The sequence below is a fragment of the Triplophysa dalaica genome, chromosome 15 (assembly GCF_015846415.1).
Source record: "Triplophysa dalaica isolate WHDGS20190420 chromosome 15, ASM1584641v1, whole genome shotgun sequence".
Taxonomy (NCBI): domain Eukaryota; kingdom Metazoa; phylum Chordata; class Actinopteri; order Cypriniformes; family Nemacheilidae; genus Triplophysa; species Triplophysa dalaica.
The window spans coordinates 1,682,198-1,695,831 of NC_079556.1; the positions used below are offsets into that span (position 1 = coordinate 1,682,198).

Sequence of the window (13,634 nt, forward strand, 5' to 3'; positions counted from 1 at the left end):
ATATGACCAATTGTGTTGACCAATCAGCAAAAACGTAAATACACCTGTATTTATTTGCACGCATGAGTGTGTACTGTGATTCATATAATTATATTGTGTGTTGTCTGGTTTAGTCGCTCATGCATTTGTCCTGCAGGTATATCCAGAGAGAAAGGATGGCGAGTCACGTTTGTCTCCCGCGTCTCCCGGGTCTTTCCTCACCTGCTCATCCGACAACACGATCCGATTGTGGAACACAGACGCTCAGAACACGACGCTCAACCGGAACGTTATCAGCGGTGTAGGTTCCCTAAAGTCCGACTACAAGAAAATCACATTTCTTTATGAGTAATATCAAATCAAGCATCATAACTGAACATAAACTTTCTACACAAACTTTTTCACAAAGCTATCATAATATGTAATCTAACGTAATGATAATTCAAGACCACTGCAGATGATTTGGCAGATTAGAGTTAAAAAAACAAGTCATTTTATTTTGCTTTCCTCTCTGCAGGACCTCCTCAAGGTCATTTATATGGACAACAACACCTCCACTCTTTTGGACACAGATTGCACCCTCTCTGGTAATTCGGAGAAGGTCGACCCGCAGACCTCTGAGAACCGGACAGGCATTAGGACCATGTGTGTGAGCCCAGACGAAGTGCACTTGGCATCAGGGGACCGCAATGGAACGCTGAGGTTTGGCACAGGACTACTTAACGCTTCTGCACAAATTGATTTGAAATAATTGATCCTCTGGGGGGTTTAATGGAAAGCACAGTGTTTTTTTATTTACTGCATGTCATGTGAGCAATGTAGTCACACGTGTGGGCATGTACTCATTTATTGTTGTTCATATGTTCACAGAATCCATGATTTGGAGACCATGGAGGAGATTCTGGACGTTCAGGCCCACGACTCTGAGATCTTGTGTTTGGAGTATTCTAAACCTGAGACCGGTGAGTCAGGAGAGATCAAAGAACCTCAGGTTTCATTTATTTAACAGTGAGGTGCTGTTTAATGCCTCGGTTACAGATGCTGCTCTGGTTCAGATGTTAAGCAGATGGTTTATAATCCTGAAGTCAGCATAAGACACACACACACACCATAAGCGTAATGATTTTTATACTGAACAAACTGTATCCCGTACCCCTAAACCTAAAGATCATAGAAAATGTTTTTAGAAAGCATTTTTTTATATTGTTCTGAACGATTAATACGCTTTTTTGCCCGTGGGGACCTCAATTTGTTCCCCACGGTGACACGTGGCTCCATGCGTTGCAGTGTGTTCAGGTTTAAGTCCCTGCCAGGATATGAAAACAAGGCCACTCATACCATCTAGAAGCAGTATGATTAGTTGGAGCGGACTATCCGGAAGGTCCAGAAAGGCGTTCCCACCTATGGCTGTGACCAGAGGCGGACTGGCCATCTTGAGAACCAGAACTTTTCGTATTAGTAATCAGAAAAGTATAGTAATTAGACTTTACTAGTATGAAAAAATACTAAGTAATAAATAATATAGTTGAGCATTTAGCAAGAGAACAACTTTACACTAGAACAGTGTTTTATTTTATGTTAATATTGTTATATTTTCTGAAAACATATTGGAGGGGTTCTGTGTGGTTGCTAGGTTGTTCCAAGCGGTTGTCTGGGATTGTTGGATGGTTGCTAGGGACATCTGAGTGGTTTTTATGTTGTTTCTACAATGTTCTAAACGGGTGTCAGGAAGGTTCTATATGGTTGCTGGGGAGTTCTGGGTGGTTCTCATGTTTCTAAAATACTTAGTTGCTACCGTTTTCTGAATCGTTGTCAAGTAAGATCTATATGGTTTCTAGGTTGTTCCGAGTGGTTGTCAAGGATTTTTTTGTATGGTTGCTAGGGAGTTCTGCGTGGTTTCCATGTTGTTTTTATAATATTGGTTGCGATTATAGAGTGTTCTGAATTGGTATCAGGGAGTTTCTATATGGTTGAGTATGTACAGACAGTCATGTTTGTGAAGCTGCTTTGCAACAATGCAAAATGGTGAAAAGCTCTTTATAGATAAAATGGAATTGAATACATGTGTGTGGTTTCATGGAGTTCCTGCTGTTTTTGTGTGTTGTAGTGGTTGTTTACTAGGCCTAATCAAATATAATGCTCTATAGATATACTGTAGATTCAGTTTGTTCTTCAATGCAAGTCTATGGGAAAATATTTCCAAAAAAATTGCACAGACAAACACACCTAAAGAATGAATTAATGCTCTCTGGTCTCTTGAAGCTCACATGTGTATCCAGCACTGGAGGTTTAGGGCAGTCATATTAAGAGTCATTATCATGCTGTGATAAGTGCAGTTCAGTGTTGAGTCATGTCGAGATGTAGTGTACTTTAGATCTGGATGAAGACCAAACATTGTAAGCGTGTGGTGAGAAACACAACATCTGCTGGAACACACACATTTTTAGATGTGTGAGAGAGAACGTTGCTTAGCGATGTAACATTTAAACCGCCTAACCCTAAATGTTACTCAACGCTAAGAGCGAAACCTTTTAAGATCTTTTATTCACAGGCGTCTGTGGGTTTCATTATACAGGTTTGAGAAGGATAGGCTTAACATAAAATAATAACTATTTAAGAACAGCAACTGTATAACTCAATTTCAAGAGACTTTTTTTTAAATAATCAACCTGGATACAGTATCTGTCTACTGTCACGCTATCTGTGTCTTCATGAGACATTTTGTCAGTGTACTTTTGCTATACCTGTCTAACATGCTCGTGATCAGATTGCATAACTGAATAAATGAGAAATCTGCACATTTTGTGTAAGACACTAAAGAACATCCCTTTTTCATTCTTGTCTTACTGTTACTTTAAAGCCATTTAAATACAACTCTTTCCCTAAGGGAGTTTTTTATAGAAATGAAGGCTCATTTCAACATGCTTACAAAGTCACACATGAACACGGTGTGTTAGTGAATCAGCATGTGGTGAGAGAAGCGCTAACGTTTCCTGAAGACTCAACAAGCTATTGAACATTTTACATCTGCTATTTCAGAAATGTAGTCTGTCTTGGATGCTTTGACTTCAAAACAATACACATGTGATATCAGATGTCAATTCTGTGGTACTTAGATATCTGTCATAGGAACGAAAGATTGTATGATATCCCAAAACATGCTGTTTCCTAAGTATTCTATCAAAAAAATCCAATGTTTGAGAACCCATGTCACATTTTAGAAAGGTTCTTTAGGATATTAAAGTCTGATTTTAATGCACGAACAAAGCAGAATTTTTTATAAATTGTTTGTCCCGTGTGTGTTTTCAGGGCTGAAGCTGTTGGCCACGGCCAGCAGAGACCGACTGATTCACGTTCTGGATGCTGATAAAGAATACAGCCTTCTTCAAACTCTGGATGAACACTCGTCCTCCATCACTGCTGTCCGATTCGCTGGTGAGGTTCTGATGAACATATAACATGGAGTTTCACTGCTCAATGTGATTATTATTTTGAAGACGTGTGTAAATGTTCATTTGAATTATTGTTGTCTTTTTTCTTTTCAGCCAATGATGGTAAAGTCAGAATGATCACATGTGGAGCGGATAAGAGTATATACTTCCGCACAGCACAGAAGGTGAGATTCACTATTCTTGGTTAAAGGGATAGTACATTTAGGACTTTCTTTCTTCCTCAGAACACAAAAGAAGATATTTTGAAGAAAGCTGGTAACCGAACAGCACTGGACCCCATTTACTTCTATTGTAGGGGCACAAAACGAATGCAAGTGAATGGGGTCCAGCTAAAAACTTTCTTCAAAATATCTTCTATTGTGTTTTTTGGAAGGAAAAAACGGCACATAATGGTTTGAAATGACAAGAGGGCGAGTAAATAGTGACAGAATTAAAATGTTCAATTCTTCAATGACTGAAGTTTCCACAGGACTTGGCCATGTTGCATTATTTGTAATTTAAACTTTTACATTTGAATTGGCTATCAGTAATATTTAAATGGTTTATACAACTTAACCTACCTGTCCGTTTCTCAGATAGCAGACGTATTAAAGTTTGTTTTGGGGGTGTCACAATAAAATGGTATTGACAATAACTGTAAATTAAATTTACATTTTTATTCTGTTATTTTTCTGTTTATTATTTCTACCATATAAACACGTGGTTGAAATCTAAATGAATTTTCTAAATTACTTATTCATTTTTACACAGACAACAGAAGGTACAACATTCACACGAACGCATCACATAGTGAGAAAGACAACACTGTACGACATGGACATTGACCCCACCAGAAAATACGCTGTCGTCGGATGCCAGGATCGCAGCATCAGGTCTGATGTGCTTTATTGTGTTTGTTTACCAGTATAATCATGTAATAATCTGCATATTTGTATCATAAATCCGGGCAATTCCAGCGTTATGGACATGACATAAAAATGCTCAGAGAATGAATTTGTTACGATTATATTGAACCATCTGTTTATATTTTACTGAACCCTTGTTGATAGAGTCTAAACATCAAAAAAGGTCACTCTATGAAAAAAGATATATATTTAAAACAAGGGAAATAAACATGGGTTATGGATGTGACAAAAAAGGACTCGTTTTTAGGAGACGATAAACTTTGTAGGATTTCTGTGAAATAAAATGCAAAATCCTGATACCCAATGAATGGAGAAAGGATGCCTCTTTATAGAACATAAAATAGTTACTTTATGTAAATTTTGATGTGTTCATTTATGAGGAATATGAAGCGTCATGGATGTGACAATCCTGAAAATGGCTCATACCTGACTATGAAAAATCTATGAACTAAAAATAAAACAAATGCTTTAGAAATCTGAAGAGAGATCTCACATGAGTATTTAAACCACCAACTGTTCAAATCTGTGAGGTTACCATAGTAAAAACCACTGGTAAGATTTTTTTTTTTTTCATGGTAAGGTTTACATTTTCACAGAATTGCCCATCCCTCTTTTTGTACATCTGCTGGTTAGGCCTGACAACCAGGAAATTATTATTGTGCTCATTTGTTTATCACATGTGTGTCTGTAATTATATACAGTAGCGCTGTTAACCACCACACAAATGCATAGGGCCCCACAAGCTTTGGGCCCCCTAGTGGCAACAAGTGGTAAAATCATTTGACACTTGATCAGAAACTCAGATATACACAATGAAGCGCACGTATCAAAGCGGTGCTCAAAAACGAAAGAAAGCTAAATAAAATAAATCTACTACTAATTTATACAGGAAAATAATGCTATGAAAAGAAGAATCTTGCACCTTTTACTTTTTTATACTGTAGCTAAAAGCATTCTGTATTATTCTGAATAAAACAAAGGACACTCTTTCATCCCAAAACCAAGAAGATTTATTCTAATAACAAACTGTAGATAATTTTGTGCTGTTATGTGGTACACACAAATGATGACAATGTATGGTCTTGACTTTATTTAGGGCCCCCAAAATGGTAAAGACGCCACTGATTATATACAGTCAATAAATAAGTGTTGATTTTTAACCGTTGACTGATATATATTTAGACCTCTGAGGTCATCCGGGTGTTACGTGTTGTCTGACGGTTTACAGCGTTATCAGATTATCGAGTGTTTTTACAGAAGGATTGGATTAGGTTCTCGATCGGTTAATCTGGTATTAAGTGCGTTGTTGAACACGTGCACATACAGTTTATACATATAAACACACTTGAAGTCAGTCTGTGGTTGTGACTCGCGTGTCTGATTAAAATCAACGACACAAATTTGATTCATTCCGTGATTCTTTTACTACAATATGTGAATCACATGAAACATGTAGAGGCATGTCATTTAAAAACAAATTATATTTCAATGATTGTTTGCAACACAACTATTTTCTTAATAGTAATGAATCACATTTTCCCCATTTATAAAGTTAATTACTATGATGTGTTCAGACGTGTAATATCTGAATGTGTTATTCACAGGTTGTGATAGATTTACCCTACAGCAGACTGTGTCGTATCATTGCTCATGTTACCCTTTCTATTGTTAAGATAATTTTCAAGCATTCGGAAGGAACCGCCGCTGCACACAAGTTGCCATTTTTTCTTTGTTCATTCAAACGACGACCTCAAATTTATTCGCTGCTGTGGGCAAGAAAAAATGTCAGGAATGTTGTATATGATACAGATGGACAGTTCTCAGTTTTTTCCTGTTGTTCAGTGTTTCTTTAATGAAAGAAGATCTCTCCTCTACATATATAAACAGACTTTAGGTCTCGTGTGTTGGACACGATTAGGAATTTCAAAACGCTGTAATGAGCACAGGCTCTTTTTTTTTCTTGTGTATGTCATGTGACGCCTGAGGGGTTCACTAGTTTTACCTCCTAAAAGCTGAAAGTGCTGGTTTGGGGGTTGTGAAGGGTGCAGATTAAAGGTATAACACCATAGTGCCTCCAAGTGGCGGAAGGTGAAAAGGGCAAAATAAAATGTGCTGCATTCGGCCAACAAAGAAGCGCAAGATTAGTTAAACTAGAAGTCTTTCATTGTTTATTCACCTTCATGTCATTTAAAATCTGTATGACTTTCTTTCTTTCTTTCATCTTTCTTTCTTCTATTTTGATGAACGTTGGTAAACACACAAGATTCCTTGACTTCCGTGGTATGGAATCGGAGACATTTCTCAAATATCTTGTTTTGTTTCTGCAGGAGTCATACAGGTTTTGAACAACATGAGGGTGAAGAAATTATTTGATGAATTTTTTTGGGGGATGTACTATCCCTTTAAGAGCAGTGTACTTGCTTTTCCCTGATGTCCGTAAGGTTCCTTACACTAAAAATGTACATTTACATCACCCTACATGTGTTTTTTACTTCATTACATTTTAGTCTGAACATCTTTCTTACTGTATGTCTACAGGATATTTAACATTGCCAATGGCAAACAGAAGAAAGTCTACAAGGGCTCTCAGGGAGAGGACGGGACACTTATCAAAGTGAGCGAAATAAAAATCCTCTTTCTATTATTTGAGATGTCCTTTTCCATCTTTGTGTGATCCGTGTATGTTTATCAGGTCCAGACAGATCCATCAGGTTTGTATGTGGCCACAAGTTGCTCGGACAAGAACATCAGCATCTTTGACTTCTACACTGGAGAATGTGTGGCCACCATGTTCGGACACTCTGGTGAGATCCTACAGATGAGCTGAAACATGTATTTCTTATTGTTTCTTTATGTTTGTGTTGCATAATCAGTCATTCGGTTTAAAGTCAAATAAACGTGTATTTTGTCTTTTAGAGATTGTGACAGGGATGAAGTTTACTAATGACTGTAAACATTTGATAACGGTGTCAGGAGACAGGTAATCATGTGGAATGATCAACCATTTGTTTCAGTTCATATCAGTACGTTTGTCTTGTTTTTAAGTTGCATGTTTGGATTGAATTGTGACGCATCTTGTGGTGTGTGCCGGTGTGTTCAGCTGTATCTTTGTATGGCGACTGTGTCCTGAGCTGACCATCAACATGAGACAGCGTCTCGCAGAGCTCAAACAGAACAGCAGACCGGTTCAGAAGACTCTTCCAAACAAACAGAACACAGTTAGGTAAGAATTTCGGCACGCATACAAGAACACACACTGTTTATATTATTAAAAAAATGTTCAAAATGTGTCTTTTGTTTTATATCAGCACAAGAAGAGATGTCCACAGTGTTCCTGTTATCGGCACCATGTCATCTGATAGTGACAAGGATGTGGAGGAAGAGGAGGGTATTGAGGAGGAAGATGAGATGTTTCCTCAGCTATCATCATCAGGCGAGGAAACCGGTAATTCATCTGACATCCCTCAGACTTCATGATCAACTGGTTTGGTTAGGTTTATATACCACATCCGGTTCTTAAGCATTGGGCTGTGCTGTGAGATTTAATTTGATTGACTTCTTCCAAATATTTATTTTAACCTCGTGTGCCTTTTCAAGGATCATCAGAGGAGAAACACAACAATCTCAACTCCCAGATGAAGAAGGTACATCACAGCTTTTCTTCCATTTTATTCTTTCCCATGATGCTTTGTAACACTCCGTTCATTCTTAAGCAACAAAGCAGCAGTGTTGAGCATCATGATGGTTCAGGTCCACGGCCGAGGCGCCGCTGGTCTAGACGGATCGGCAGTATGGATCTAAAGGTGAAGTCAATGTTGGACCTGAGGCAGCTGGAGTCGTTCGCTATGCCTCTCTTTCCCAGCAGAACCCCTGATGTTCGTAAAAAACCACAACCACGCAGGAACCAAGAGCTGGGAAGCACCATCAGTCTCCAGACCATTGCTGCATGGGTAAGAGACCATCTTCAAATCATGATATACCTTTATTTAAAAATGAAAAAAAGGTTTTTCAGCATTAATACAGTTTTATTTAGAGTTTGTTGATATTTAAAATTAACCTGAAAAAATTATCCTATAAAAATAAAAGCTATTGAAATATTCATAAAACTGAATATAAACAAAATATAAACAAATAAATCACAAAGAAAAGAATTAACGCAAAAATAAAAGCTATTTAGTTATCATTTAGCCATCTTGTTATTTGCCTAAGTGATTTTAGTACTCATTTGTTTATTTTCTATGTAGATTTATTAATATTATAAATTTGCTTTAATTTTTAGTTTCCTTTAGATTTTAGTTAAATTGTTAGCAATTTTATGATTTGCTTTTATTATTATTATTATTATTTTTATGTTGCTATATAAGTTTTGTTTATTTCAATTTGAGTTTGAGTTAAATATTTATTTATTTGAGTTAATAACTGTATTGCCTCTACATAAACAAATAGAAATATTACCTCGGCTATAAACTGAAATAAGTTTTATAAGTAATATCAAAGCAATATTTCATTTGATTTAAAATGATGAAGCTGTTTTAAAAGTTTAAGATTTAGTCAATAATAACATCAATGCAAAAAATAACAGATATGATGTAGTATGCAATGTGGTCGTGCAGACCATAAAGTTGACATGATGATCGCTCCACATTAAAGCCAAGACAGGCCCACTTGTGAAATATTCTTATTTCTTTCAGATGTTTTTTTCTGATTCTGTTTCTAACCCTCTGTAGGTACCTGAAGAGAATGGCTCAGAAAGTCAAACTCGTCCTCAGTACATTGAGTTGTCCCCTCAAACCCCAGATGCGGAGGTGCTGTATCCTGAGGGATGTGAAGACCAAATCAGTCTGACTGGCAGGTAGATCTGGTGCATGAACACACAAAAGAGGCATTTCATCTATGGTGATGCATTCTAACATTGTCATTTCTCTTCCTAATGTGATTTTCAAACCCACATTTTACATTTATTCATTTGGCAGAAGCTTTTATCCAAAGCGACTTATAAGTAGGGTAACAGCTAATACTGCAGAACAAACAGGGGTAAGGTGCCTTGCTCAAGGGCACTTCAGTCATTTCCTGGTGGCACTGAGAATTGAACCAGCGACCTTCTGGCTACGAGACGAACTCTCTAACCACTAGACCACAACTGACCCCACATGTCTGTTTTCTCCTCTCTGTTTCTGTGTAGTGAGTATCCGGTGAATAGGTTTCCTCCTGGAATGAGATGTGCTACAGTCAACACTTGCCCTGAGAAGCAGAGTCCAGACAGCGCCTGCTCGATGGAATATTCCAGCAGCCATCTGTCCAGCCCTGAGCATCCTGGAGAAGGTCAGAAAAACAAACCTTTTTCTATATTTTATGTCATACAGGATTGGAATGAGATGAGGATGGATAAATGATTTGAGAACTTTAATTATTCAATGAATTATCCCTTTAAAAATGATAAACTGACGAAGTTCACAAGGTTGTTATCACTTTAAAGTGTCTAGCATCCTGCTGCACGACTAAAACCTTTAATTCCATCCTACGCAAACGTATTACTGGCAGAATGAATAGTTTTGGTAATATTCTGTCATCTTTCAGTTTTTTTTTTTTTTTATATGTTAATTTTGTGTGTGTACGCTTTAGATTCTGAGCCCACTGAGCCATTGAGCGTCGATGGAAACTCTTCAGAACTGGATATGGAGGATCTGGATGAGGAAGAAGACGACACCTTGAAGAACAGTCATGTTCAGACTCCCGTGCCTCAGACACCAGACCAGGAGTCATTTCTGAAGAAACACTTTGCAAACCTCTCAGACCTCAACACACCTGGTAGGTCAAACAAAAGATATTAATATGTACAAGATGCGCCACTGCCTCTACAATGAATAGCAAGGAATGCAATAATATGGCCGCTCTAGCGAAGGAAGTCCCGCCTTCCAGTAAACGAGCCAATCGTCAATCAGTAAAGACCCTCTCATGAGGGGCTTGCCACCATGTGCACAGACCTTGAAAAGCACAATTTCTTGTGCAATTTAAACTTAGCAAACCAAAGTTATGATACAGTTCATGTCATGTTTAATTATTGAACGGAAATATGCTGTTTAATTGCCAGTGATTTTAGAAATATTTACAAGAAGATAGCTACTTGTTCGTGTTTATGACTTCAAACTAGATTTTAAAACTTGTTTATTTCTTTTTCCAGCCAGTTCAAGCAGACTCACCGCAAACATCTCTGACAGCATGTCGTCAAAGTTCCTCTCTCAGAATTCCCCTAGCAGGTAAGACCTGAACATCCAAATTCTGATCCGTCCATGACACTCATACCTGACCATAAAACCCAAAACGTGACTGTTCTTTCTCCCTACAAGAACTGGATTCCCCTTCCCCTCAAACAAAAGTGCTAATGGTAAGACCAGTGGCGGCGTGTCGCGGACCCTGACCTCAGAGGTAAGGCCCATCATGGAGAACAAAAGACAGCAGGAAGTCCAGAGCTCTGACAGGACATTTCAGCGTTTGATCCAGAAGAAACGCACACCCGTCACAGAGTCCCGCAGGCTCATCAGCCCCATCGCTAAAGCCGCCGCGAGTCAGAGCGGATCGGCGGGCATGAGGAAAGCTCAATCCATCCACAACATCTCCTCAGAAGGTAACATACATTTAATTCACATGGTTATATATGTTACTACATGACCTCTTTTCTAACTCTATTAATCTCGATTCATCAGCTGATGTGGTCCACACACCTCGTCCATCTAAAGAAGTCCAGCCATTGATCCAAAGCTCAGAACGAGGTGTCCTACACCACACTACACCACGACGTTCCCTTCCTACTGTCCCACTTACCAGCCCTATGACCTCGCTCACACGTGAGGTCACCACACCCACAAGACCCAAGTCTCGCTCTTACATGAGCCCTACCACCAGCTCCATGGCCAAGATGTCCCGCTCCGTGTCCATGGGGGACAACCTGAACGTGGTGGACCTCGAAGAGCCAGGATACTCAGATCCACGCCCGGACTTCACACAGAGCAAGCCAACAACCCCCGTCGCCACCATAACCTCTCCAGATACTCCCACGGCACCCTTTCCAGGCCCGTACACACCTCACGCTGCAGTTGCACCGACGCTCAGCGCTGGCTCGAGTGAAAGTCCGTTCTCCAAAAGTCTTCAATCCAAACTGACCGGCAGTGCTCGCCCCCTGCTCCATATCGACATTCCCAATCCTCTTCCAGACAAACCTTCCCTGTCTTCCCTTTCACCCAGCAGCAGAAGCCCAAGATTTGTTCAAATGGAAAAAGGGTTCGCATGCAGAACCCCAACAACTCCATCTTCACTTCACGAAGGGTGTTTGGTGCAGCCGGTCAAGGCTTTGCGTCTGACCCCATCTGAAACCACGGACCGGATTGATGTCAGTATGGTGCTCATTTCAGATCAGTCCAAAGATTTGAGCCAAGCAGAACTCGACTCAAACGCAGAGACGGAGAAAGAGGGAACCATCAGGGATGAGTGCAGTCCAGGTGTTCTTCAGGACTCAGGTTTGATGGGATATCAGTCTTCTGTGGTTCAGTCTTCTGTTTTGCTACGGCTTGGGTTACCTAAACACTTCTTTACCAAAGGGCTCTGGCCTCTGTCTTCCTCCATCACCTCTTTCATCTCTTCTTCACCCCCTTCATCCATTAATCATTACCATCTGAAGGGTGAGGCATGGCTTTACTAACACTTTCTGTGACGTCTGTAAAACCTGTGATGCTCATCTTCATTGATTTGTTTTGTTTGCTCTTTGTTGATGCTGAAGCATTTCTACTGGCCAGTCATTGCCTTTTGATGTAGGAATCAAACCAGAGACAATATTCCTATCAACAAATTCCCAAAATGAAGGGCTTATTTTGCAATAACAGCTGGCTGCTTGTACATTATCCCGCTTATTACACGGCTACTTGCCACATGAGAAAAGACTGGATATGAAATGTGAATTTAATATATTATTAGATCAATTTTACCGAACGCAGACCTTTTGTCGGACGAAGCCGTTCACTTTTAGTTTTAAGGTAAGAAACGACGTTCAAATGTCACAAAATGGAAATTTGGATAAATTATTTGTGAATATAATGTCATGTTATTAAAAAGCATATTTATATTTAATTTGTCAAAAAACCTGTCAAAATGATTTGCTGCATCCGGGTTACCGTGTTATTAGTTTTAAGAGGTTGTTATCTGGGAATAAAGAACCTGCAAATGTGGCGACTGGCCAATCAGAAAGAACCATTCCATGAGCCGTGTAATAAGAATGCTTTACCATTACAACAAATTGTGTTAAACTTGCATGAATCTCATAGTCCTAAATCATAGGTCCCAATTTCACTCTTCTTCATATGCGCAGTTGCTTTTGCCATTTGTTGAATCCTGTTGGTTAACATGTGACTAGTGTCAAAAACAGCCGGGGGAAATTAAGAGACCATTTCAAAATAAATTTCAGTTTTCTGAATTTACTATTCATTGGTATGTTTAGGTAAAATTATATTTCAATATTTCTTCAAAACTTTCAAATAAAAACATTTCTGTTTCTTGTTATGCATATATTTGCTGATAACTGAAGAAACAGGTCAAACAACAGAAAAGATGCTCTGCATTTTTTCAGACTTGAAAGTAAACAAGTTTGCTTTCACTTTTAAGAAATACAACCGTAATGTTTGGAAACGTAGTTAAGAAAAGTAAAAAAATATGTGATAACCTTGATAGTTTTTATGCATCTTGTCATGCTGTCAGTCTTACACAGCGCCGTTGGATGACTTTGTTATTCTTGAGGTTTGATTTTGTTGAAATTCAACAGACGTTGGACTGGAATGACCTCAATACTTCTAGAAATGTGGATTAAATAATGTTTGGAATGGTCTTCTATTTATTTCCACGGCTGTACAGTTTTAATGTTTAGTGAAAGAAAATCCTTAAACCTAAAAATCAATTGGGGGAATGAAAAAAAACATGTGGGATTGTGTAGAATTGTGTATCGTTACACCTCGATATCAGTTACAATTGCATGTAATTGTCATTTATCAGATTTCAAACATACAGTTTTGTCGCTCATCTAATTTAAAGTCGTTTTTTCTCTGCAGACGCGTGTCTCAATGTGGATTCTTGTAGGCTGCTTGCAAGTGAACTGCAGAGCAGTTTTCAAAGAGCCTTCCACCTCTTTAAGATGGTAGGTTATATTTCGACCGCATTTACATTTAATTGTAGTGTCGACTTCGCTTCCTCCCACACGAATGTCTAAAACGCTTTGTGCGGGTGGCTTGAGTTTAACATTGGGTATGTGTGTGTG

The 13,634-nt window shown here is 38.8% G+C and overlaps 1 protein-coding gene across 2 annotated transcripts in view; it reads left to right on the forward strand.

Moving 5' to 3' along the window:
• Positions 1-13,634, forward strand: part of mapkbp1 (mitogen-activated protein kinase binding protein 1) — a 37,656-nt gene that overhangs the window by 21,620 nt on the left and 2,402 nt on the right. For both annotated transcript variants that reach the window (XM_056767484.1, XM_056767485.1), the window contains 20 exons: positions 137-280; positions 497-681; positions 850-941; positions 3,289-3,414; positions 3,525-3,595; positions 4,182-4,303; positions 6,875-6,950; positions 7,029-7,140; positions 7,253-7,316; positions 7,437-7,559; positions 7,645-7,781; positions 7,934-7,980; positions 8,050-8,286; positions 9,064-9,188; positions 9,519-9,658; positions 9,959-10,144; positions 10,518-10,593; positions 10,684-10,961; positions 11,041-11,850; positions 13,429-13,514. In XM_056767484.1, coding sequence (XP_056623462.1) covers positions 137-280; positions 497-681; positions 850-941; positions 3,289-3,414; positions 3,525-3,595; positions 4,182-4,303; positions 6,875-6,950; positions 7,029-7,140; positions 7,253-7,316; positions 7,437-7,559; positions 7,645-7,781; positions 7,934-7,980; positions 8,050-8,286; positions 9,064-9,188; positions 9,519-9,658; positions 9,959-10,144; positions 10,518-10,593; positions 10,684-10,961; positions 11,041-11,850; positions 13,429-13,514 — 3,237 coding nt within the window. The remainder of the gene's footprint in view (positions 1-136; positions 281-496; positions 682-849; positions 942-3,288; positions 3,415-3,524; positions 3,596-4,181; positions 4,304-6,874; positions 6,951-7,028; positions 7,141-7,252; positions 7,317-7,436; positions 7,560-7,644; positions 7,782-7,933; positions 7,981-8,049; positions 8,287-9,063; positions 9,189-9,518; positions 9,659-9,958; positions 10,145-10,517; positions 10,594-10,683; positions 10,962-11,040; positions 11,851-13,428; positions 13,515-13,634) is intronic.